This window comes from Emys orbicularis, chromosome 4 (genome assembly GCF_028017835.1).
Source record: "Emys orbicularis isolate rEmyOrb1 chromosome 4, rEmyOrb1.hap1, whole genome shotgun sequence".
Taxonomy (NCBI): Eukaryota; Metazoa; Chordata; order Testudines; family Emydidae; genus Emys; species Emys orbicularis.
In genome coordinates this window covers 45,214,883-45,239,819 of record NC_088686.1, presented here as the reverse complement: position 1 = coordinate 45,239,819, position 24,937 = coordinate 45,214,883, and the positions used below count along the sequence as shown (strand labels likewise).

The following is a 24,937-nucleotide window of genomic DNA, read 5'->3' as shown; positions in this document are numbered from 1 at the left end:
TGTCATTTGATCAGTTTTAATTTTTTAAGTGAAATAGGTGTCACGCTGTCTGGAGTGGTTCACAACTGAGAGTGCCTATCTCAGGGCAGACACCCCAAACTGGTGGTCTGTTCTATAATTAGATTTCACTAAACCAGTAACAAATGTGAACTCCTGGATCACTCTACCTGTCTAACCATCTAGTACAGACAGTCCCCTAGACTCTCCAGTCTGTCTTACGCCCAGACAAACTGAACTTGTGATAAAAGATTATTTAAACCTAAAATCCCCCCACATCAAGTTTCTCCCAGTCCCAAGAGGCCAGTCACTCACCCCAAATCAATTGGTACTCCAGACCTTAAACCAAAGAAAACGCTGGCAGCCAATTCTGTAGTAAACTAATTATTGGTTTATTAGCTAAGAAAAAAGCATGAGAGTTATTGAGAGGTTAAAGCAGATAAAATATAATGAGTAAATCAGTTTGTCACTCCAAATGGTGTCCGTGATGTAATAAACTGCCAATTTCCCCAAAGTCCTTCAAGGCTACCCAGAATAACTCTGGGATTCTCCGTCTTCTTGTTCCGTTATTCTGCCCTGTTAGAATCCAAACAGTCCAGAGAGGAAGGCTCTTTCCTTGAATCCATCTTTTATATCTCCTTTACTAGATAGCTGACAGTGTCTGGACCTATGTGTCTTTTTTTCTTTTTTTTCTTTTCTTTCTTTGACAGATAGTGAGGAATGCACTTGGAGTCCTTGACTTGCTTTGAAATTAGCATATTCTATTAAAGTCCTTAAGTCCTTCATTAGCATTTCATAAGATTTCTTTGATGGGTAATTTAGTTACAGGGTTATACATACATGTAAATGTTTGCTGTTACATTATAACAGGAATAGATAAGCAAGAACAATAAGTAATGACCCATTAATTTTCATGGAGTTTAAATATCTGAATACACATTTACACATTAATAATTGCTTTGATCTACACTAACATACAAGTGAATTGACCTGTGGCCCTGATCTGACCTGGTTTGCCAGTGTCACAATATGACCAGTTGACTTAAAACTCTACAGTTGATGATATTCTCTTTGAAACTGGAGGAAAATTGGGTAGTAGCTTTCTTGTCAAGGTCCTTAGTGGTTGGCTGTTTGCTGAAAGAATGTTGCTTTTAATGTGAAATGCATATTCACCTTATAAAAGCAAATTAAATTAAACAGTGATAACATTTCCCTTCCCTTCTACTTTCTCATTTTATGGGACAAATTTTCAAAGCCAGCTTCCAAAATAACATCTGCATGTTTTAGTTTCCCATTTATTCCTTTAGCATTTTGTGGGTATTTTTACTCCCATATGTCTTGGTACTTCACTATATTTGGTTATAGCTATACCAGCTAGGATTGTGATATTTTGTCATATCTTGCAGGATAAGTAGGAGCAGGCCCAACTTGGATGGGAGACTGCCTAGAAAAGTTCAGGATGCTTCAGGAAGTGATATTGGTGATTTAGTATGTTGCACTACTGAACCAATGTCTCAATATGTTGCTGGGGAGCACTGTTCTTCTAGAGGAACATAATATGGAGATTCTTGGCCACACAAACTTATTGAAAATCTAATGACACTTGTGCAAGCTTTGTCCTTTGTGCTGGTCAAATTCCAATCAGAGTAATAACATCCTAAATTATCCCTACAGTTCAAAATGGATTAAATTTTCTTAACTTGCTGACCTAAACTACTGTGTAGTGTCTGTTTGATTTTAAGTAGCTGCAGTACTGTGCATAAGAAGTAGCTGCATTTCAGTGGTAAATGTAGTGATTCCTGTGTTTGAAGATGTGGTACAAAGTGTTAATAACTTCCATCATTTGAGCTGCAGCATCTTTTTTTTGTTTGAAAATAATTATAATATCCCTTTGATCCTAAAATGAAATATCATCATTTGATATGTGTGTGTATGTGATATGTAGGTCTTTTTGTTTTGGATCAGTGAGGCAGAAATTATGTCTGAGAAAGCTCCTGTATGTGTGCAAAATTACAACATTTTTAATTTGGACATTAGTCCATTCAGCATCCTGTCCTGTTTCAGTGATTGACACAATTATCTCCCTGGCTGCCTTAGAAACTTCCTGTGCAGGGTGTTGTGATGTAATAATGGATTGTTTGATTTCTTGTGTTTCCAAAGCGCATATGTCCAATATTAGTAATCTTCACTGGCCTAGAGCAGTGATACTCAATAGGTGGCATGCGGGCCAAATGTGTCCCACCAAGGTTTCCTGTGTGGCCTGCTAGCTCACCTTAAAAAATGTTTATAATTAAATTCACAAACTGTGATGTGCTGCCTATTATTTGCCTATGACTTTCTTAGTAACCCAGCTCTGAGGGAAGCGCCACTGCCAGCAGCAGCGCAGAAGTAAGGGTGGCATGGTATGGTATCGCAAAGTCAACAGCAAAACCTGAGCTTTTAACCCAAACTGGACAGCGGATTTTCTTTTTTTTTTTATGCCACCTCATTTAAACACATCAGTGACTGTACAGGAAAAAGCAACAGCTGCTTCTCTTAGAATAATGTTGGTACTAGCTAAAAAGAGGAATCCTTTCCTGGATGCTGAGTTTGTGAAGAAGTGCACGTTGGAAATACTGGAGGACCTTTTTGCCAGAGATAAAAAAAGATGACGTGAACCGAGTGAAACCAGTTATCCTGTCTGATTCCATGGCAGTGCGAAGTTTAGAGGTAATCTACAAGGATTGTTTGTCAGCTCTGCTTTCTGGTTTAAAAAACACCAAATACATGTCTCTTGCAGTGAACAAATCAAGTGATTTAAGTGATACTGCCCAGCTATCGCTGTCTGTTTAAAAATTTCACCATCATGAAATCTAAGGAAGAATTTTTGTGCTTAGTACCATTAGAAACCTACACCACAGGAGAGATCACTTTTGAAAAGGTAAAAGGCTTTTTTGAAGAAGGAAAAAAAAATGGCTTAGATCTGCAGAAAGTAAATTTGCTTGTTACAGACTGAAGTCCTTCCATGTCAGGGAAAGAGAAGGGCTCTGCTTCACAGTTGGCAGTGATACATCTTTCATTAAATACACTTCACTGCATCGTTCACCAGTCTGTCCTGTGCGGTAAGATATCTGGAGACTTGAAGGGGGGGGGGGGGAAGAGTATTGTGATAAGATTGGTGAACTACATACACAACTTCTAGCTTGCAGCATTTTTTTAAAGCTCTTTTACAAGACATTTCAGCTGAATACAGTCCTGTTGCAGCACGATGACGTTAGCTGGTTAAGTAGGGGTGCATATTAGAGAGGTTTTGTGTGCTTCAAAAAGAAATAATAGAATTTCTTTCAAACCACAAGACCAGTAAGGCTTGTGAGTTCCTGGAATTTATGAATGATGTCCCCTCTGTCACAGGTAGCTTTTCTGTGTGATATTACTGGTCACTTGAATTCCTTCCAGGGATATGTTTGAAAAAGTGTGTGCCTTTCAGAGGAGTCTTGAAATCTTTGACAGGAAAGATGTTGCAGTTCCCCACATTGTGTGTTGTTGCTACAGATGAAACTTCAATGAAAATGATGCAAGAATTCCTAAGCAGTCTGATCAAAAATTTTAAAATGCAATTTGAGAATTTTAAAATTCCAAAGGATTTGCTTTTGTTTGTGATCTGTTTATTGTCTCTGCCAATGGACTTTGCCCTTCTGAAGCAAAGAACATTCTTGATTCAATTAATGAAACTGCCTTTCAATTAGAAATTGTAAGGCTCCAGAGCTCAGATGTCTTGAAGGCAAAAGTCAGAGAAGTGGGACTTTGATTTGTGGACTCAATATGTTGACCGGTTTCAGAATAGTCAGAATCTATCCATCTATCTTTTAACAGTGTTCGGATCAGTGTACCTCTGCAAATCTGGGTTTTCTATCGTGAACGTTATAAAAGGCCAACACCGCAATCACCTGACAGATGAGCTTCTTCACCAGTGCATACTCCTTGCCCTGACCTCCTACAAAACACTCTTCACAAATCACAGAGGGGTAGCCGTGTTAGTCTGGATCTGTAAAAAGCAACAAAGAGTCCCTTGGCACTTTATAGACTAACAGACATATTGGAGCATAAGCTTTCGTGGGTGAATACCCAGTTCGTATTCACCCACGAAAGCTTATGCTCCAATACGTCTGTTAGTCTATAAAGTGCCACGGGACTCTGTCACTCTTCACAAAGCTTGCTAAAGATTGTAACAAACACAGGTAATTGTGTTGATTTATAATTGTTGTTAAAAGATAGAAACACTAATACTTATGTTGCAATCAGTCTTTATTGTCAGCTGAAGTGTTCGGTTTTTTAAATTTTTTTTTTATTTTGTCAGCCTTCTGCGCAAATGGCCCGCCTCTTGTAATAAAATTCTGAAATTGGCCCACTCTAATTGAGTATCACTGGCCTAGGGTCTCTCATCTATCCTTGATCCTAGCTGTCCTGCCTGGCTAACAGATTATCAACATAAGGATATTTCTTCTTAGAGTATGTGACAGTATAGATCCCACTGTAGGTGTCAATGAACCTCTTCCATTCAAGTCGCTCCCTCCCCCCCCACCTTTTTTTTTTTTAACAATAGTGTCTGTTTACACTGTGCATGCATCTTGTGCTCCTGTACAAGGGCATTAAGGCAGAGTGACTGCAATCCTCTCTGTTCCTTCTAATCTGTGACTGTCTAACCCACCAGGTTTCGCTGAACCTTCTCAAAATCTTCTACAAACCTTCAGAACTCTTGATATTTCAACATATGACCACTGTGATCTGTATTGACCCATCTGAACTGAGCATTGGCAGTTAGACCCACCTGTACAGATCTCCCAGTACATTGCCCCATCTAGCCACAAGCGATGCCAAAGACCAGGGCAGAGAAAAGGGCACCAAGAAAAGACCCAGCACTGATCTCAACACCTCCAGTACTCAAGTCCAAGGACTGAGAGAGGGCGCTCCAAACACGGAGTTGTGGATTCTGGGCAGAACTCAGTGTCATTCCACAAGCACAGACTCGTACATCTCCCAACCTGTCTGGACATATCATCTCAGAACCAGGGTCAGATACTCAACTCAGATCTGCAGTCATCGCACTTGATGCGTTCGTTGGACGTCGGATGGCTGAGCACTGCTGGCAGAAACTGCTGCCTATAGATTCGGGAAGTCCTCCTACAAAGTGGGAAACCTTCCATTAGGAATACTTGCTCCTCAAAATGGCAAAGATTTTTCATACGGACAGCCCAACTTGATCTAGACTCAGTAGTCAGGGAGCTTCAATATCAAGGCCTCTATCTGCTGCACCTGAAACATGCTGGACTAGCATTTCTCTCTCTCTCTCTCTCTCTCTCTCTCAAGTCCACCTTGCAGCAATATTGGTGTGTCACGCTCTGGTACAGTCATTCTGGATCTCACATTTGACAATATCAAAATTTCCTCAAGGGCCTCCTTCATATTTACTCTCTGGTTAGACTGACTCCCACGTGGGCCCTCAACATTGTCCTCCTGAAACTCCTGGAGACTCATAAGAACATGGGTGTGATCCTATATGGCCATTCTTATGGTCCATGTAGCCCAGTATCCTGACTTCAAACAGTGGCCAGTGCCAGATGCTTCAGAGGGAATGAACAGAACAGGGCAATTATTGAGTGATACATCCTCTGTCATCCAGTCCCAGCTTCTGGCAGTCAAAGGTTTAGGGACACATAGAGCATGGGGTTTTATCCCTGACCATCTTAGCTAATGATGAACTATCCTCTATGAACTTAGCTAATTTTTTTTTTTTAAACCCAGTTATACTGTTGGCCTTCACTGCATCCCCTGGCAACGAGTTCCACAGGTTGACTCCTTTAGAACCAGTGTCAGATTGCTCAGTACATTTCTTTACCATCAAAACTGTCTTTCTGGTTGCCATCACCTCAGCGTGGGGAGTCACTGAGCTCCAAGCCCTCATGGCCAGACCATCTTACTAGGGTTGCCACCTTTGAGGTACAAAAATACAGGACATCTGAGATGATCCTTGGCCCATAAAACTGGACAGTTGGTAGTGTATACTGAGCACTCTTCCAGATTTCCCAGGACAGCTACCTGAGAAGGGGTAGGGGGGAAAGGCAATGATCCTGGGAAAATCTGGACAGGTGGCAACTCTACACTTTGCATATCCTTCCATATAGACAAGGTGGTACTGAGACCACACCCCAGTTCATCCCTTAGGCAGTCTCTCAATTCCACCTGAAGAATCAGTTACCTTGCCATTCTTTTTTCTGAAACCTCCCTCAACACCTGGAGAAAAAGCTACACGCTCTCCCTCCGAACGTCAAGGCATACTCGACCAGGGTACTGGCAGCATCTTCTGCCTGTCAGTCTCTGAGATCTGCAATATGGAGCAACCCACTGACTTTTGTTAAACATGCAGTAGGCATGCCAGCTGGGTCAGATACCAAGTTCAGGAGCAGTACTTCAATCACTGTTTGACTGATACAACTGAAACGCCTCACTTCTGTTATCTAGGGATAATATTGCTCGTGAGTCACCTACAGTGGGATCCACAATGATGAATACTCAAAAAAGAGAGAACATTACCTACCCTGTAGTAACTCTCGTTCTTCAAGATGAACATAGCGTGGATCCCACAACCCACCTTTCACACTTGCTTTTCAGATTCCTCAGCTATCACTGCTTTAAATGGCGAGGGAATTGGCGGGGGAGAGGGGGGAGTTGTGGCGGCCCCACCCTTTATGGACTCCTATGGGAGCGTGAGGAGGCACAGAACTTGTGTGCAGCCCCAACAGACACTGCTATTCAAACACCTTCAGTTTCATATATGTGAGATGGATGCACACCTATGGTGGGATCCACGCTGACTCCAACATCACAGAGAACCACAGTTAGTGTAGATTAAGTAAACATTGTAATGTTAAGTAAAGAACGCAGAGAAGATGAGGCTAAAAACTGAATAGTGTTATCCTTGCAAACTGTGTAACGTAATAGACAAATTTCAGTGCTTGTTCTTTTTGTTTCAGGTTAGAAGCAGACTTTATATAGGTAAGTTAACTTTCCTTATTGTTTCTGTGGAGTATGTTTCTAGCTACACTGTTAGCTTTTAATTATTGTTATGATAGTTTTTAATAACTTGAATGTTACAAAATGAAGCTACTGTTCTTCGTAGGAAGGGAAAAACAGCTTGCCAGTAAAGTTGCTGAACTACTTGAAGAGAAATGCGAAGTTCTTGAAAAACTTAGTCTCCACAAGGAAGAGGTAACTCTTATTTTTATTCTCCTTCTCCTCGTCCAATGTATGTTTTTAGCATATTGAGCCATTGTTGTTGTTTTGAGCAACAGAAGCTTTATTTAAACTTAAATATTAAAATCATTATATTTATGATCTTGAAATTCTTGTTGTTGTTTTTTTTCCCCCCCTTGGTTCAAATACTTTTAAATGTGATACAGATTTTAATGCATTCTGCTCTTAAATCATAGTACAGTATGCTGCATTGGAAATGTACTCCTAGATGTCTTGATTTTATGCTCTATGTGCTAACCTTCCTAGGGCCAGATTTTTAAAGATACTTAGGCACCTAAAGATGCACGTAGGCCCTTCTGAAAATCCCACTAACGCCCATTGGGAATTAACGTCTAGTGTGCCTAAATACTTTTAAAAATCCATCCCTTAGTGTTTTAAACTTAATCATAAATTAATTTCATTTTTTAAAACAATTTTTGATCTTACATACATTTTGATATCAAGTATCCCTTTCAGTATGAAGACTTAGAATCATCTCTAAAGGATGCCAGTCTTCTGAAAGAGTCGTCAAATACATCACATATTGAGGTAAAAACAGACTAAAAGTGGTGTTTCAGGAAAAGCTGAAGGTGTCAGAAGGGTACTTTTTTTTTTTTTTTTTTTTTTTAAATCTGTGGAATTGTTTTGCTAATCCAGGGTTTCTCAAACCAGCACCAAATGAGCCAGTGAATTAATTATGGAGTGGATCAGTTATGCAGGCAATTAATTTTGGAGCAAATAATTATGCAGATAGCTTTCTCTGCCTGCTTCCCATAGGTGACATCCTGTAAAATAGTTATGCAAACCCCTCAAATGACTGATGCAGAATCAAATATATACCACAGTATTTTGAAAAAAATACATTGTATGATAAATATTGCAGCATAAATTTTCAAAATTGACTAATAGTTCTGATTCAAAAATGCACACTAATAACTTAAAATAGCATGCGTCTTGCATGTTGCTATAATCTAGAAATGAATCAATTTGTAGATCTCAAAAATCGAACTTATTTGATAGAGGACTCCGTAAAAGCCTGGTCTCCCCATACTTCTCGTGGGGCTATTAAAATGTGTATATAACTAATAAACTGATAAATTTACTTAAATTCATTCTGTACTTGGAGTAAATGCTGTAAGGTTGGGAATAAGACTATTCATACGTAAGTGATTTAATCCCTACTTTAAACAAGGCTGCATTGAGATCTAACTTCTGAGGCCCTGTTGCCCCTCTGTAGATTATTAAAGTGTTCCATAAAAATACACTATACACACCTGTATTTAATTACTTTATAACTGTAAATTTCTATAGGTTAACTATCAAAATTACTTGTTTTAGGCAACCTGTGAAAAACTGAACAGGTCAAACTCTGCACTCAAGGATGAAATAGAGAATTTAGAAAAAGAGCTGGAAGAAGAGAAGTCTAAACGATCAGAACAGGATGACTTGGTAAGGTTCAGAAAAAACATTTTTTCATCATATTCAGATAACTTGGTTTTAAAAATCTGAACATGTTATGTTTGTGTATAATCAGAGTTATTTCTCTGAGAAGACATTTACTGAAAAGCAGGTTTTTTTTATTCCTTTTTTAATTTGTTTTAAAAATCGTTCAAGGGATAATCGCAGGTAGTTAAGGTTCAGGAACTAACATGCAAATATTTAGGAGCTAAAGATACAGCTGTACGTTGAATGTCCTAGATAGCAAGGGTAAGAAAAGACTTGTTTAACAATTAAGTGATATTATTATTATTATTTTTTTTTTTTACATTCTTTGCAGTTTATTTAATGCTTCCAAATAAACTTTAGAATGTATGATGTGGAGAAAGTTCTCTGAATTTTAACTTTCTTTTTATTTAGAAAACAAAACGTTCTGTGCTGACTGGGGGGAATCATTTTTGCAGAACCTCCAAAAATGCTGTATTTTTTTTTTTTTTTTTTTTTGGCTCATTTATCAACAGCTAATCTTGTTTTTCCCCATTCTCCACCTTCCTCTACAATGTTGTGCTGTTTACCATTGATGATGCTTATTGTCAGCCAAAGTAACTTGCTTCCATCTTGGGGATATTCAGGAAGTGGGGGGCAGTCTTGTCTGGGTAGATAATGCTGAAACCAGCATTTTGTGGTTCCTATCAAGGGAGAAGTACTTCTGAGAATAACTTCTCTAGCTATATAATTAGGGAAGCCCACAGAATTGCTGTTTATCGGGCTGTATAAAAGCAACCATAGAGCCCTTATGAATTATGGTCTCTTCCTTGCCTGTGATGCCAGTGATGTTACTTTATGAACTAATTGACAAAGGGATTTGTAAGAGTGCTAAATTCAGTGAACACTTACACTTTTTAAAAAGCTGTAAAAGAATAATAGTTGGAGGCCCACTCAGCAGACATTTTAAATATCCCGCATATGGAAAATCCTTTCCTAAAATACTTTTAGGAAAATGGATTAATTAATGATTCTCCAATATCTCAGACAGTGGACGTAATATACGTATTATAAGCATTGTAAAAAGAAACAGTATGTTACAAGAAAGGTAAAAAGAAGGTATTAGTATGTAATCATATGTCACTATCGTACAGTCAAAAAATCTTCCTTAAGGAAAATCTTTGAAAAGAAAACTGGTATTGTCAGGCCTGCAAAGACAATCCTTACAATTTAAAAAGAGAGATTTTTACAGGAATACATTTTAGTAGCATTTACTGAACATTTATCTCATAAAATTAGTTTGGCTAAAAAGTTTCAACCAAACTTCTGGAAGAACTTGTATGAAAATAAATATTATGGCTTTGCAGATGGCGGAAATACAGAGAAGAATGGAGTCTTTAGAAAATGAAGCAAAATCTATCCAGTCACAAGTGGCAGAAGTAAGTCCAATATCGAGGTTTTTGTTCAAATTAGGAAAATCAATTACTAAAATAAATTGTTTCATCACAAATAAATACTCACAGGAATGACTTGACATGAGTATCATTACTCGTCTTCTAGGGCTCAGTCCTACTTTTTGGTATGTGGTAGCTGATTCATTTTACAAAAGAGTGTCGCAGTTACCATTAATTGAAAAGCACAATTACACTTTATTTTGTTAGTACACAATTATAAAACATACACTGCCAAGAAATTTATTGTAAACGGCAACAAGCTTTTGGATCTTCAAATATACTGTTGAAGCAGTTTGCTTTCTTCTATTTCATTTAGGCCAAGACCACATTAAAAGTATTTCACATTAATAAAGAGAGACTTGAGACCTCTGTCCAAGATGCAGTACAGGAAAATTGTCATCTTCAGGAAAGCGAGAAACAGGTAAGTTCTTCCTAGTTATGTAGTATTGTAGGTATGCATGGCAATTTCCACCTAACTAAAGATATGATCCCTGCTCTGAGGAGTCCATCATCAAATTGAACATATATATATATATATATATATATATATATATATATATATATATATATATATATATATATATATATATATATATATATATATATATATATATATATATATATTTTTTTTTAGAATGTCTTATGTTATGTTGGAATAACTTATTTTAAATAATTTCCTTGAATCGATCTCTCTCTCAAAAGGCTATATGGAATGTGTATGAGAGAGAGAAGAAAACTTAATAAGTAAGGTGTGAAATACTTGTTCCACCCATAAAGGGCAGCATGAAAAAAAGCAACACACTGATATTGAAAGAAGAATACAAAGGAGATGGGAAAAGGTTTTGCTGAGAAAAAAGAGGTTTTGGAAGAAATGAGAATAAAGATTTAGGCAAGTACATAGTTGAGGTACTCCACAGAAGTGGCCACCAGAAGCTTGAACTTGATACAGATGGCAGAGACAAAGACAGGGTTTAAATAGGAGAATAACTTAGCAGAGTGGCAAGTGAGGAAAATACTGTTACTGTAGTAGCATTTGGGACAGAATGGAGGAGAGCAGTGTAAGAAGTGGGGAGGCCAGATAGGAGGGTGCTGGAGTAAAACCAGGCAGTGAACAAGGAGTTTTAGTTGCTGTAAACCAGAAGAGGAATGGTTCATCAGCTTTATGGTGGAAAAAAAGAGAATAGAGTTCAGAATGACACAGAAGTTGCAGGCCTGGGTAGGATGTTGGAATGATCAACTAGAGCTGGTCAGAAATGTTCCAACAAAACATTTTTCTATCTGAAAATGCCAATTAGTCAAAACTGAAATGCTCTGCTGAAATATGTAGACTTTGACAGAAACCAGTTTGCCAGAAACTTACCTGGTTTCCTGCTCAGCTGCCCAGCTCCTTGGCAGCTTGCCTGGTGGGGAGCTTGAGAGCCAGGGCTTCCTGGCTTCTTGGCAGCCAGCCTGGTTAGCTGCTGGGGAACCTGGGCTTCCAGGACTTCCTGGCTTCACCACAACATGCCAGGTGGACTTCTGCAGAGCTGGGATCCTCGGATTGCCGGGACCATTTAAAAAAATTCCATTTTGGTTCTTCTGAAATGGAATCTTTTGAAAATTGTTCCACAGAAAACTTTTCATATCGGATTTTCTGTTTTAATTCAGAACAGTATTTTTGGAAATGTGAAATTTTCCAGGGGAGGGAAATTCTGGTTCTCATAAAGCTCTGTTATCAACAGTGAGAGTGGAACTGTGGTGGTGATAGAAGATGAGGTTAAGTTGTTGGTAAAACAGACAAACGTGGTATGCAAGAGTGAACAGAGTAGTAGTTGATTGGAAGTATTCATTGTAGAGAGGATAGTGGATCAGGTAACTTGGTTATAAGGAGAAGAGGAAACCATTGGAAGAAAATTATTCTCATATACTTTATTTGCTTTAAGTCCATTCCTTTGGTCTTTATTCCTAATTGTACCCTTTACAGTACTTGAAATAATGTACTAAGGTCAGAGAAGCAGTGCCTAATTAAAAAAGTGAACAGACCAGTGTCTCTTATCTTTGTGACATGAATACCTTGTTGCTGTTTCAATTTTTTGAACCCAAGAGGACTTTGAATGAGGATGTTCTTCTGCTGCTTCTCCTCTGTAAAAAGGGACCTTTAAGCAAGACAATACTAAATGCTGAAAATCATGTAACTTTATATTTAATCATTTTACACACATCAAAATCTGTTTTCAGCAGTTTTCATAAGGTCATAATTGACTCCTTTACAGTAATCATTTTGGAATTCCTTCTAGGTAAAATAAACTTGAATGACACATTCAAGACCAGGACATCTAGTGTACTTAGAGATTTGTGTTGAAATTTTTAATGAATAGTGCATGCTGCAACTTCTTTCACTCTTGTATCATATTTGGTATACTCCCTGTTGGGGGAAAAAAGACCTTACTAATAGACCAATCAGAAAAGGAAATGAAAATTGTCTGCCTTGCTTGTTTTTTCCCCCCCTAATGAAAACATTGTAAGCAAATAATTTGGTTTTCTTTAGTAGAACATACACATCCCTTTTAGTTCTCTGTGTGTGTGTGTGTGTGTGTGTGTGTGTGTGTGTGTGTGTCTTTCTTACCTTTTGTTAAAGATGGAATTTCATTTTCACTCAAAAGGTGGTAAAAGTGTGTTTTTTGTTCATGGAAATCAGTGTACTTTCTTCCTTGGTCCTTTTACACAGATGGGTCATAATCCTCTGGCACATCATCGCCATAACTATAACAGATCTGCTACCCTCTGAATAGATTAATGATCTGCCAAAGACAGGATTAAACATCTTAGTTTGAACAAGACAGCTATTTATAAACATTTATTACACTATTTTTTTCTAATTAGAACGCTAGGAAAGCATACTGCTTTACCTCACTGCAGAATCCTTGTCCTTTCCATCTGCTGTAATCCTTATGGTGTACAAGAATCTGCTTTGGTTCACTGTTTCTTTGACTCATGTAGAATGTATTTTTAAAGTTTAGTTGCTTATCAGTGAAGGGGATTTAGTAGTAACAGCTGTGTTGGAATAATGAAAACTTTCTCTTCATTTTTCACTTCTCTAGTTTATGACTAGCGTATGACTTATTACTTGAAAGGGCACATACTGTGTCAGGTGACTTATCATTCACTTTATTTTATGACATAAATAGGCATGGCAGAATTAATTTTTTTTTAAAATAATTTTGATGGACAATATCAATGGTTATTTTTAAGCATTTTTTTTTTTCTATTTTCCCACGGGTGTGATAATTTAAATGGGGGGAATCATTCAATATCTAATGAAAGCAGATGTTTAGATTAAAAAAGTTTAAAAGCTTTAACTGTTAAAATATAAATTGTCAACATTACGTGTCAAGATATACAAAGTAAATAACCTTAAATCAAACTCTGTTCTCAAGCAACAGTTTTCTTTCTTTGGCTTTCTGTAAATTTCTGTTATCTATGGGAATATCTTCTTTGCTTTGTGTGTATGGTGAAATGGACATTTACTGATTCTGATAAAAAATCGAATCCTTCCAAGTTTACACACCACCTCTGTTTTATTATGTCTTTGAATTGCTTATCTTTGGCAAGCTGAAATTTAGACTTGCTTGTATTCTTGCGTGAGGGTTCCCCGTTTAACTGCCAGCTACATAGAATCAAATGTTCTTTGTCTGATTAAAATGGATTAGTCACTCCACTCTGTAAACCTGGTATGTTTAAAGATTCCAGCTGAGGATGAACAATAGGCAAATGAATCTTTTGAAAAATTCTGAGAAATAGTTTGAGGTTTTTATATTAAATATGCTGTTCTTAAAGAACAAATTTGCTTCAGTTCTTATAATATATGCAGGTGTGGTTTAATTAGCTAACATTGCAATCATAGTTCGTTAAAATAAATGTAAAGTCTAATTGTTCCTTGTTTTTTGTAGGACACTTCTGAAAATGAAATATTCCTGTAAAATTGTTAATGTAGTCCCAAAACCTTCACAACCTGGCTGCCCTTCTAATTAACAAAAGGCTAGTTACAGTATTTTTAGTATTCAGTGTCTGCTTACATAGAGTACTCATGACTTTGATTAGCAGCAACATGTCCCTTAAAATATATTTTCACCATATGGTATTAAGTGGAAAAAATAATTGTTAGGAAAAAATCTGTAGGTTACGTGGTGAATTAAATAGCTACCCCATTTATTTTATTCAATAGAGAACTTCCAAGATCTAAATAAAAACATTAATGGTACAGTTTTGTTAGGGTGAAAAGGGAACAAGTGCTGTAGCTTAAGGAGAGAGTGTGGGAAATTAATGTCTTTTCTCTTCAACCTATTCCCAGGAATCTGGGTGATTATTAGCCAAAAATTCAATATTTTATTTTAATTGGCTTCTTTACATTCTGTCTGTTTTATCTAAAATATTGATTGAAGTATTCAGCTAAACTTGTTTTTAGATATCCTAGTAACTAATTAGACAGCTGCACTAGCTGTCTAGTGTAATTAATTAGAGAACAGTACAATAATATAAAATGTTTCACTGTTAAGCTCTTCAACATTACACAGTCTTTTGTTTAGTTCTCATGGACATGTGGTGGTGGGGTTTCAGGACACTCACTCCAGATATGCTGCCTATGAGTACAATGTACATATGGCTAATTATTGTTGAAATGTGAAAAACACTGGGTGATTACTCTTGATTTGCAACTTGTGATAGATTGTCTTATTGATCTGGTACACTTTTTTTAGCTTTTACAAGAAGCTGAAGGATGGGGTGAACGATTTAGTGAACTAAATGAACAAACAAAAATGTTTGAATCCTCTAAAGCAGATATGGAGGAAGCTCTGAAAAACAAGGAAAGTCAAGTCAAGGTAAATGGCTGTATTTAACACTGACTTTGTGTTTATAGGAGATGCTAAATATTAGGATGAGAAGATGTTAAGCTGTCTCAATTTGCTTCTTGCATTAACTTATTTTTAGTTTTTCTTATTCTCCTCCTCTTTCTCTATTTCTCTCCCCTCCCCCGCCCCCGGGGGGGAGCAAACAAAGCTGCTTAGGTTGAGGTTTGAATTCATTGAGTCCACTGTCCAAAGGCTACAGACGCCTAGAATCTAAAATTTGAAATAAATAGGAATACTTGCAGTCTAAAAGATTCTTCACTTTGCAGACACTTTATATGTATAAAAAATACAGAACTCTTCAGATATCCCAGTGAGCATCATTAAGAGCTTTTAGTGGTGCCCCCCTGTTGTCCTGCTTCTTGCCTGTGTTTTAATGGGTAAGTAGTAGAACATGCAGAATCCTAGATAGCTAGCAGGCTAATTTGATACATTAATGAGAAAGTAATAAAGTACAGCAAAAGGTTGAAAATATGACTTAGTGTGGTAGTCAAAGTTTCACTGCCTATATTTCATTTTGGATTTTAATTGTATTTATTTTTGGTAATATCTAGTCATTGACAGAATGTTTATTGAAGATGAAAGACTGGAGCATAGCAATAGGAGAAGACAACACTGAAGATAACCACTGGGATGTTGATATAACAGAAAATGGTGAGCTTTTAGGTACAATCAGGACAACTTCTTATCTAAGCCCTCCTCCCTCTTCTCTTTCCCCCCCCCCCCAAAAAAAATAGGTTAATTGGGAAAAGAAAATAACTAGACCTCACACAAAGCTTGTAATTAAATTAATTTGTTAAAGGTAGAAGCTGGATTTCTTAACCCTGCATGCTAATATGGTTTGCAAATGTGCTCCTCCAGAATACTAAACGCATCCTGCATTGCCATTTTTTCCTCAGTCAGCCCAGTTGATGCTTAGTCAGCTGGGGAAGAAGTTAGCCTGTGTTAATGTGTCAGAAGAGAGTCAACTTTAATTTTTCCTTTCCACACTGAGTATGTCACATTGTACTTAGTGTGGTGGAAGCCAAAGCTAATTTTTATGAAAAATATATTCAGTAATTAGGAGTAGTAAGTGTACATTCCAGTCAAAACATATCACAGTGCTGTTTGTGATTTCACTGTTCTTCTTTCTGTTTATGCTCTTAATTAGATGATCAGCAAAAACGAACTATAAAGAAGTTGATCTATGCTGCTAAGGTATGTAGTAACACTTTATGATGTACTGATTTTAAAAGTTTGGAGGGAAGAGGTCAGAGAAAAAATGAGGAATAAAGAAAACTGCTATTTAAAGTACATGCCATGTTATGTCTAGTAATGGACATAAATAATTGTATCAATGTAAACAAAGTTTAGGGTATTTTTTTTTCTCTAAATATTTTTTACCATACTTTAAAAATCTTAATTGACACTTTTTTTTTTTCTTTGCCAGGGTCTAGAATGAATGCAACCTGCCCTGTCCTGAAATAGGATATTAGCTGATTGCATTTCCAAGCATTAGTCAATTAATGTTACAGCCATAACATAACATTCTTACTTTAGTATTGTATTATCTGAGAAATGCAGTCAAGTAGAATTGAGTCTTTTTCCTGCAGTAATGTTCTCACACTTAATTCCCCTTTTTATTTTATTTTATTTTAATATAGTTAAATGCTTGTTTAAAAACCCTGGAAGCAGAAAGAAATCAAGTATATTTAAAACTGGCAGATGAAGATAAAGCTAAAGAAGAACTTAAAGGTAATTACATTATTTTGTTTTAAAAGTAACTGATATTTTTAAATAAGAGAAGCTATTCATATCCCTAAATAACTCTGGCTTATTCATTCAATTTTTGTGGAAAAAATATTAAGTTTACACTAACAGCTTTATTCAGTTAGATAAAAATCCATTAAATTTGAATTGAAGTGACTTAACCAGTTCTAAAAATTTGGTCTTAAAAGGTTAAGTGGCTAAAACTACAGCAATAATATAGACTGCTAAGATGCCATTTTTAATTTGTTACCCCACTTCAACTGGAAATGCAACAGTTGTCACGCAAAATAAATATACTGAAAATCTTTTTTCAATATTGCTATTGAAAATATGTCTAATGGCTTTCATTATAAAATATTTAGATATAAACAATGGGATGTTTAATTGTGAAATACATTTCTAATCAAGTAGTGATTAGTTCATTATATTTAGTTGGAAAACATTACTTTCTTCTAAAAAATACTCTTGCCTGGAAAGTACATAGTCACCTCTTTTCCTTTGGACAAATTCTACAAAGACTTAATTCTAAGGAAATATATTTTTAAAATAAAATTAGTGCAGTTTTATACAACTTGCATCTAATTAGCCAATGCCTTTAACCTAAATAACACTATCAGCAGAAAATTGGACTCAGTTTTAAATGCCTTATGCCTGGTGGCCTTTTGGATGATTCTATCCTCTAATGCAGCAATTTTTCCCCTATAACTTTTAAGGATCTCCTATGCTGGCCCATCAGATAGATGTCCTTCTAGACTGACTGTAGCCTTTTTCCCCATTCGGGCCTTTGAAATTCAGAGGCTTAAATATATTGAAAGGAAGCACGGTTTGCAACTGAATACATAAGGAGATTGATATTTAAATTATCTCCTTGCTCCATGTTGTTAACTATCATGATGCTTCAGGGTTAACCCCAACTGGGATGAATGGGGCATTTCTACACTTCTGTGAACTATTGTTCATGCTGCTTGTCGTCTTGAGCACACTTAAACAAATAATAGTAATAATAGAAAACCTGAAAGTTTAGACTATGGATTTCAAAATGGCATCCTCCAGAGAAAAGTACTGGTTTTCTGAGCCATTCCAACCACAGATGGGGAAACAGAGCTTAAGTAACTAAGCCAAAGTCATACCAAGTATGTGTTAAATCTGGAAGAAGTATTCAGAACTCCTGACTCCCTGTCCTGTACTAAGACCAGTAAGCAATACTACTTCTCAGTTGTGCAGTCTGTGGAAATCTAGCACAATGCAAAAAACCAAACAGTATTCTATGGACTGTAGGTAGGAAGATGTCTCCCTGTGTTACTTCCCAAATGTCAAACAGGCCTTCATTAATAAAACTTTAAGGTCCTTGACTTGCAATGTTTATACTTTCTAAGATATTATGATTTTGTTTTAACTTCATAAACTATGTGCATTATTCAGCTGTCTCTAACTTTGACAGAACGCATTGAAAACCTCCAAAGTGAGCAAGTCTCCTTGCATTCTGAAAACGCACATTTTGAAAGTGAACTTCAAAAGCTTCAGCAAAAGCTTAAAGTAATGACGGAGCTATATCAAGAAAATGAAATGAAACTACACAGGTACTGATACCATTATGTTTTTACATTAAGCATTTAATGATTGATTAAGGGAAGCTTGGGAAATCATTTGACTTTTCAGTTTAAACATATCAACAAATTTGACAATTTGTTGAAAGATAATTGTCATATCAACTGTAGTTTATATCAACCAGATTTCTTATAATTTGGCTGAAAGTACAGTATACATATGAAAACCTGAGCGTTTGTGGTAAACTGATATGTAGCTGAATAAACAAATAGATTTTTTTTTTACATGTTTGTTTTTAGATACGGATGTGATTATATTTCACCCATCACTTCAAAAATTAATAATATCAGGAAAGTCCATGATACTAATCTTGAAATGCTTGGATAAGAAGGGACTGTATACCTCTTGTGTATTTATCACTGTAACTGTTTTATGGGAACAGTTTGAGGGGTATTATTTTTAAATGTGCTTGTGTGCAAAAGTGTGTTGTACCAAATTATAGCCTATTTCAGCCGGTTAAAGAGCTGACCTTTACAGTAGAACCTCAGAGTTACAAACTGACCAGTCAACCCCACACCTCATTTGGAACTGGAAGTACACAATCGGGCAGCAGCAGAAATGGGGGCGGGGGGGAGGCAATTTCAGTATAGTACTGTTAAACTACTAGAAAATAAAGGGAAAACAGCATTTTTCTTCTGCATAGTAAAGTTTCAAAGCTGTATTAAATCAATGTTCAGTTGTAAACTTTTGAAAGAACAGCCATACGTTTTGTTCAGTTTTATGAACATTTCAGAGTTATGAATAACCTCCATTCCTGAGGTGGTTGTAACTCTGAGGTTTTCCTGTATTTACTTACAACAGCTGAAGCAACTTTGGGCAGGCAAAAAACAGCATACTGAGAAGTACAATACATTTTAAAAGTTGTAATTATGGATAAACTGGCCTTTGGTTTAGAGAAGAGGGAATGGTAAAATTTTCAAAGGCACTTAAGTGCCTTTTGAAACTTCAATAGACCTATTAACCCTATCAATTGGCTAGGACAGTCATTCAATAGTGAAATAGTTTGCAACTGTCGCCATCCTATACTGACATTTTTAAGAAAAAAATTATTAAATATGCATCAGTCATTTTTGTATAACAAAGGATGTTGTCACAGTATCAGTGGTTGCCGATTTGAACATATGCAATATTACAGCAAAGCAAATAAGTTTAAGTACCTTGGCATTAAGATGTGATTATCCACTGACAGTCTATTCATCCCATGCTATATCAAAGGTGAAATTCTCTCTCACATAATTGGAGTAAATGGGTTTTGTTCTAGATACTTAAAAATAAAAATATTTTAAATAACTAAAATAAAGAATTAGGAAAGAGACAAAAGCAACCCTCCAATCCATAGCTTCTTAAGAAGAACCAAATAGCAAATAAAACTGTTGGTTGTATTCACAACAGCAGTATACGCTGATGTGGACACAGTGGTGAAATGAGGACAGACACATGCATGGAATTAAGAGGCAGGCCGCAACTTTTATTAAACTTTAGCACAGAGGAGGGGAGCTACCTGCCCATCACCCAACCTTGCCTATACTAAGCATTTAATTGGTTCCAGTGCAGGGGTTACAGGGCTCCTTACAATATAACTCCTAACTCGGGATAGGCTCTCCTCAGACTACCGCCCAGAATTTAGCTCTCTCTGAGTGCTAGCACCCGCCTGCTGCCTCCCCCCCCCCCCCCCCCTGTCGGGACAGAGCATGCAGAAGGGTGGGGACCTTGGCCTTATTCCATAAGTTCAAGGCCTATCACCAAATTCCAGGTTGTTTACTTCCTGGGAACAGTTCATTTTATCCTTTTAACTTACTGCAAGTTGCAAATAATTAATAACGCAAACCAATTACCTCAGTTAGATTCTAAACACTTTCCTACTTAATCTGCTGTGGTTTTCAAGGTGCTATGAGGAAGATGGAAAAACTCCCTGGTCCCTTGCAAGCTGTTCCAAGGGGGGAAAAATTACTTCTGATATCCAGACAGGTGGTTGGCTAGACCCACAGCATCTGTCATGCCGCTTCTCATTCCTAGTTCAGGGTGGGTAGGGTGGGGCTGCTGGAATGGAGCTGAAAGAGGTTCCACATGGTCCCTATTCCAGGTTAAATCCTGGGAGCTGGGGAATGCTGGCTAATTAACACTCCTCCCCCAGCTGGCCAGTTGATGTCAGAGACTCCCAAGTGGGGAGGAGCTACCTGGTGTTCCTAAGCAAGTGTCTCCTCTCTTGCTGCTGAGACTATCCCCCTTCTGGCCCCATCAAGTTCCCCCCCCCCCCCCTTGTTGAGGCAGGTGGGTGGCATTTGTTGCTTTTTTACCCCACTGGGCAATTGACTGTGCATTAAGGGTGAAGTTCACCACTTCTAGCAGGGACTGGGGAAACCCCAGTGCACTACAGAGGGCGTGGCTGAAAACAGATACAGAGGGGAATGGAAAACTCAGGGTGCGCACAATAGGAAAAGTGTCTTTTTGTTTAACCATGTGGCAACTAATGCATGATAAAATCCTAGTGTGGATGAGAACATTTGCAGTTGTCACACATGGTAGCTAGTTAACATAAATGCACGCAGGGAGCGTGGGGTCGTTTTAGTGATGACAAGTCCATTGGAGGAGAGGAGAGAAGGCTGGGCTCTGCATTGGTTTGAATAGCCCACTATATAAGTGGATTTGGGGAGAGGCTGGGGCATGACTAGTAGGTCCACATTTATGCAGCCTAGTGGCCAAGAACCCATGTGTAGGGGAGAATGATTAATGGTTCCTATTCTAGCCTATGGGCTGGACTAATAGTTATGGATGTTCTGCAGAGCTGCCTTGTGTGCATCGGAGTTATTTGAGTGCAGTGATAGTCCTGGTATTATCTTACTGTTCCAGATTTTAATAATTAATGACTAATGAGCTATGTAAACAAATATAAAAACAGTATAGTTACACACCACAACCACTTTCTGCTACTGTGGGTGAATATCACACTAAATAATCTCTTTGAGAGAATAACTGCGAAATTATTATTTGAGGTACAGGTAACCATACTGTCTCTGTGTTAAAGGAAACTAACAGTAGAAGAGAGAGAACGGTTACAGAAAGAAGAAAAACTGTCTAAAGTAGATGAGAAAATTAATCATGCTGCTGAAGAACTAAACATTTACAGGTATTTACAAATTTTTATTTACTGTTGGCATTTGCTCTAAAGTTTACAAAATCCACAAGAGAATTAGTAAATCTACTCATTATAATGCATTGTTACGGAACACGCACACGCGCACACACACACACACACACACACACACACACACCATTTCGATGCTTTCTATAGTTATGCTAGCTTATACAAATGAATTATTCTCTGTGTGTGTGATGATAAATACACATGACACTCAAGTGCCTAGTGGCAGGCTCTCTTCTTCCATCAGTGTGTAGAATCTTAAAATTTTGTTATAATTAAAGTAGGATAGTTTGTCTTTGAGGTTACCAAAGAATGGCATGATTCTTGAACCTTTACTCCCCTTGGAAGTTGGTGACTTTTTGAGCACAATTTGATGACTGGTTCTTTAGAACAGGGGTTTCTCAACCTTGTTCTTTTTGAGGCCTCCCCCCCAACATGCTATAAAAACTCCATGGCCCACCTGTTCCACAATAACTGCATATAAAAGCCAGGGCTGGCATCAAGGGGTAGCAAAACACAATCTGTCCTTTCGTATTTAGGCAAAATATGAAGTAGTAGGGAAATTTTATTTTAAAGTTTCTAAGAGGATATTGCAAGTAGTGGAACATAATTAAAATCTGTGCTTACCTTGGGCTTAATCTTTGGGTGTGGCTGAGCTGTGTTTAACACAGGGTCTGAAGGAGGATGTAGGTGTGGGTGGGGGGTTGAAGAAAGATGGCCTTATATCACCTTTTATGTTCCCTTTTCCTGGGTCATTTTGGTCCCTAGTGCAACTTGTAGCAGTCCTCAAGTCTCTAATGACCCTCAAGGGACAACTCTGGCAGCTGGTAACTGCAGGTATGCAAAAATACCTACTTTAGCAGTGCGCTGCAAAGAGTAGGGCAGACTCTGCTGGCTCTACATCACTGGAGGATTTCCCTTATGCCAGAGAAATCTTCAGCTTGCCACTTAGACCACCTTTTCCAGTCTTCTTTGCACCACTTCAACAGGGCCAAGGATCTCTCTCTCCTCCCCACTCCCCTCTTTTTATTATTCCTTTTTTAATTAGGCCTTGGTCATAGGTAACAATAGTGTTGTTTGTGTATAAACTCTGAGTTATTTATTTGCAGTGTCACTATCTGTGGTGGTATTCATATTTAAAATTGTATTCTGTAACATTTTTATTACAGACAACGAGCAAAAGATCTAGAAGAAGAGCTAGACAGAACCATTCATTCTTATCAGAGTCAGGTATATACTTTATTGACTTAACTGGCATTTTGCCATACTCAGGAATGTAACAGTTGACTTTCAACTTGAAACTACCACTTTAAAGCTGCTTGCAGTACTGCATTTGGCTTTATTTGGGTAATTTTATCAGACATACCTTGATATAAATTACAATTAGCAAAGACTACTAAGTGGGTGGTATTTTTGAGTCAGAGTATAACTTCTCAGTTTAAACTCTGCGGGCCTGTTCATGTTTCAGAAAACAGCCTTGAAGTCTTAATTTATTTTTTTGTGTCAGATGAATAACTTATTTTAAAGGTATTCTATGCATATCTCTCTTTAATAGATTAATTCACATGAGAAAAAAGCTCACGATAACTGGGTAAGTTCCAAATATTAAAATTTCTCAGCTCTGTCATTGAAGAGGACTGTAATTTTTCTAACTGTCAGCTGAACAGACTGCATTATACCTTGACTTTAGTGGGGTGTTTACAGACAAAAAACCTAAAGACTTGTCTGTCATTCAGAAACCTACTAACAAAAATATTTAATGAATAGTTTTATCAGATAAAATAGCTGTAGTAATTAAACCAAGTCTGTAACATTCTGGCAGAATTAAAGAAAATCACTTGCTATATATATAAATCCACTGGAACAAGATGTTATTTAATAATTTTGATGTTTTTGTAAATAAACTTTTTGGCCTTGTTTCAATGGCATTTTAATAAATTCCCTGGCTGTACTGTTCTGCCTTTATCTAATAGTAAAAGACATTTTGTCCTGTGATAACATTTTGCTCCATTGCTTTTTTTTGTAAGAATATTATTGCAAAATCCATTGATCTCTTCTCTTAAACTAGAAAATGAAAATCTCTCACTACTGATAAATACTTCAATCTTGCAAAGGGGTCTACATAGGAGAGAATCCTATTGATGTGTTAATGGGACTCCATGCTAGGGTACTCCCCATACTGCCCTAGCCAGGGTACTTTTTGCAAGTTTTCAAATAGATCTTATTTAGGTCTTAAAACTTGCTTATAATTTTGAATGGTGTGGGTTTTTTGTTTTGTTTTGTTTCCCCATGGCCAATTTTAATGTGTGCCTCAAAGAATCTATAAGTCAGGATAGGTAAGGTTAGATTCTGCCATCGGATATTCACATGCAGCTTCCATTGAAGTCAGAGTTGTGTGCATGTAACTGTGGGAATAGTTTGGCCCTAAAGTAAGTGTGCTTTATTCAAGAAAAGAACAAAAGACCATATTTCATCCCCTCTTCCCTTCACTGTTAGATACAAACTTTGATTTCTTTCATTTGCGTGCTCTTTATTTGAAATTCATCCACTATCACTTACTTCTGAAACAAAGAATCTTTTCAGGATTTTTTCATTAATTGTTATTGTACCGTTCTTCTGAAGACATTAAAAAGAATAATTAACATCTAACATTATTTGATCTTGTTTTAACTTGAGATCTTACTTAAGTTTACACATTTGCTGTCTGTTAAGATTACAATCAGTTTATAATGCTTGTTTTGGATTCTATAAGGTCAATAGTATTAGTAACTTTACTACTTGGCTTCCTTTGATTTGCACTATTTTTAAATACGGCAAAAATCTGATGTGGGGTGTAGCCTCTTAAAATTCCACATAAGACTGATTCTGATCATGTGATGTTTTAACTATTGACTTCAGTGGAACTGCTAATAACTTACACTGATTGTGAAAAATATCTAGGAGTTTCAACCTCCTCTAAGTCAGAATTTCCTAGTATGTGTTTTCTATGTGGATGGTTATTAAAAATATATATGCTGGTTTTTGTTGGTGAAATCCAGTATATGTACCTTTTGCACTTTCCTAAAAAGTACATGTGATAATTTCCCGTATACTTTGTAGACCTGTTTTATGTTACGAGCAACGGGCCTACAAATTATCAGTTAAAAATACTTACTGGAAATCCAGGAGGTGTACTAGTTATGAAATATTTAATTGAATAGGGTTTTTTTTCCCCTAAAGCTGACATCCCGGGCAGCGGAAAGACATCTCGATGATCTGAGAAAAGAAAATGCACACAACAGACAAAAGTAAGTACTGTACTGGATAGATTCTGAACAGTATAATTTAGCTGTAATTTTGCTCTTTCTGAAAGAGCTAGTGGAAAAAGCATAAAACCATAACTGCCACAGCTACAAATGGGTGTGGGTAAA

The 24,937-nt window shown here is 37.0% G+C and overlaps 1 protein-coding gene across 1 annotated transcript in view; it reads left to right on the top strand.

Annotated features, from left to right (window-relative positions):
• Window positions 1–24,937, top strand: part of MIA2 (MIA SH3 domain ER export factor 2) — a 41,237-nt gene that overhangs the window by 3,950 nt on the left and 12,350 nt on the right. The window contains exons 3-17 of the mRNA XM_065404422.1: window positions 7,008–7,029; window positions 7,154–7,242; window positions 7,744–7,815; window positions 8,605–8,715; window positions 10,056–10,127; window positions 10,459–10,563; window positions 14,879–15,001; window positions 15,583–15,682; window positions 16,179–16,225; window positions 16,672–16,762; window positions 18,219–18,357; window positions 21,411–21,512; window positions 22,697–22,757; window positions 23,083–23,118; window positions 24,747–24,814. Of these exons, the coding sequence (XP_065260494.1) occupies window positions 7,008–7,029; window positions 7,154–7,242; window positions 7,744–7,815; window positions 8,605–8,715; window positions 10,056–10,127; window positions 10,459–10,563; window positions 14,879–15,001; window positions 15,583–15,682; window positions 16,179–16,225; window positions 16,672–16,762; window positions 18,219–18,357; window positions 21,411–21,512; window positions 22,697–22,757; window positions 23,083–23,118; window positions 24,747–24,814 (1,238 nt within the window). The remainder of the gene's footprint in view (window positions 1–7,007; window positions 7,030–7,153; window positions 7,243–7,743; window positions 7,816–8,604; window positions 8,716–10,055; window positions 10,128–10,458; window positions 10,564–14,878; window positions 15,002–15,582; window positions 15,683–16,178; window positions 16,226–16,671; window positions 16,763–18,218; window positions 18,358–21,410; window positions 21,513–22,696; window positions 22,758–23,082; window positions 23,119–24,746; window positions 24,815–24,937) is intronic.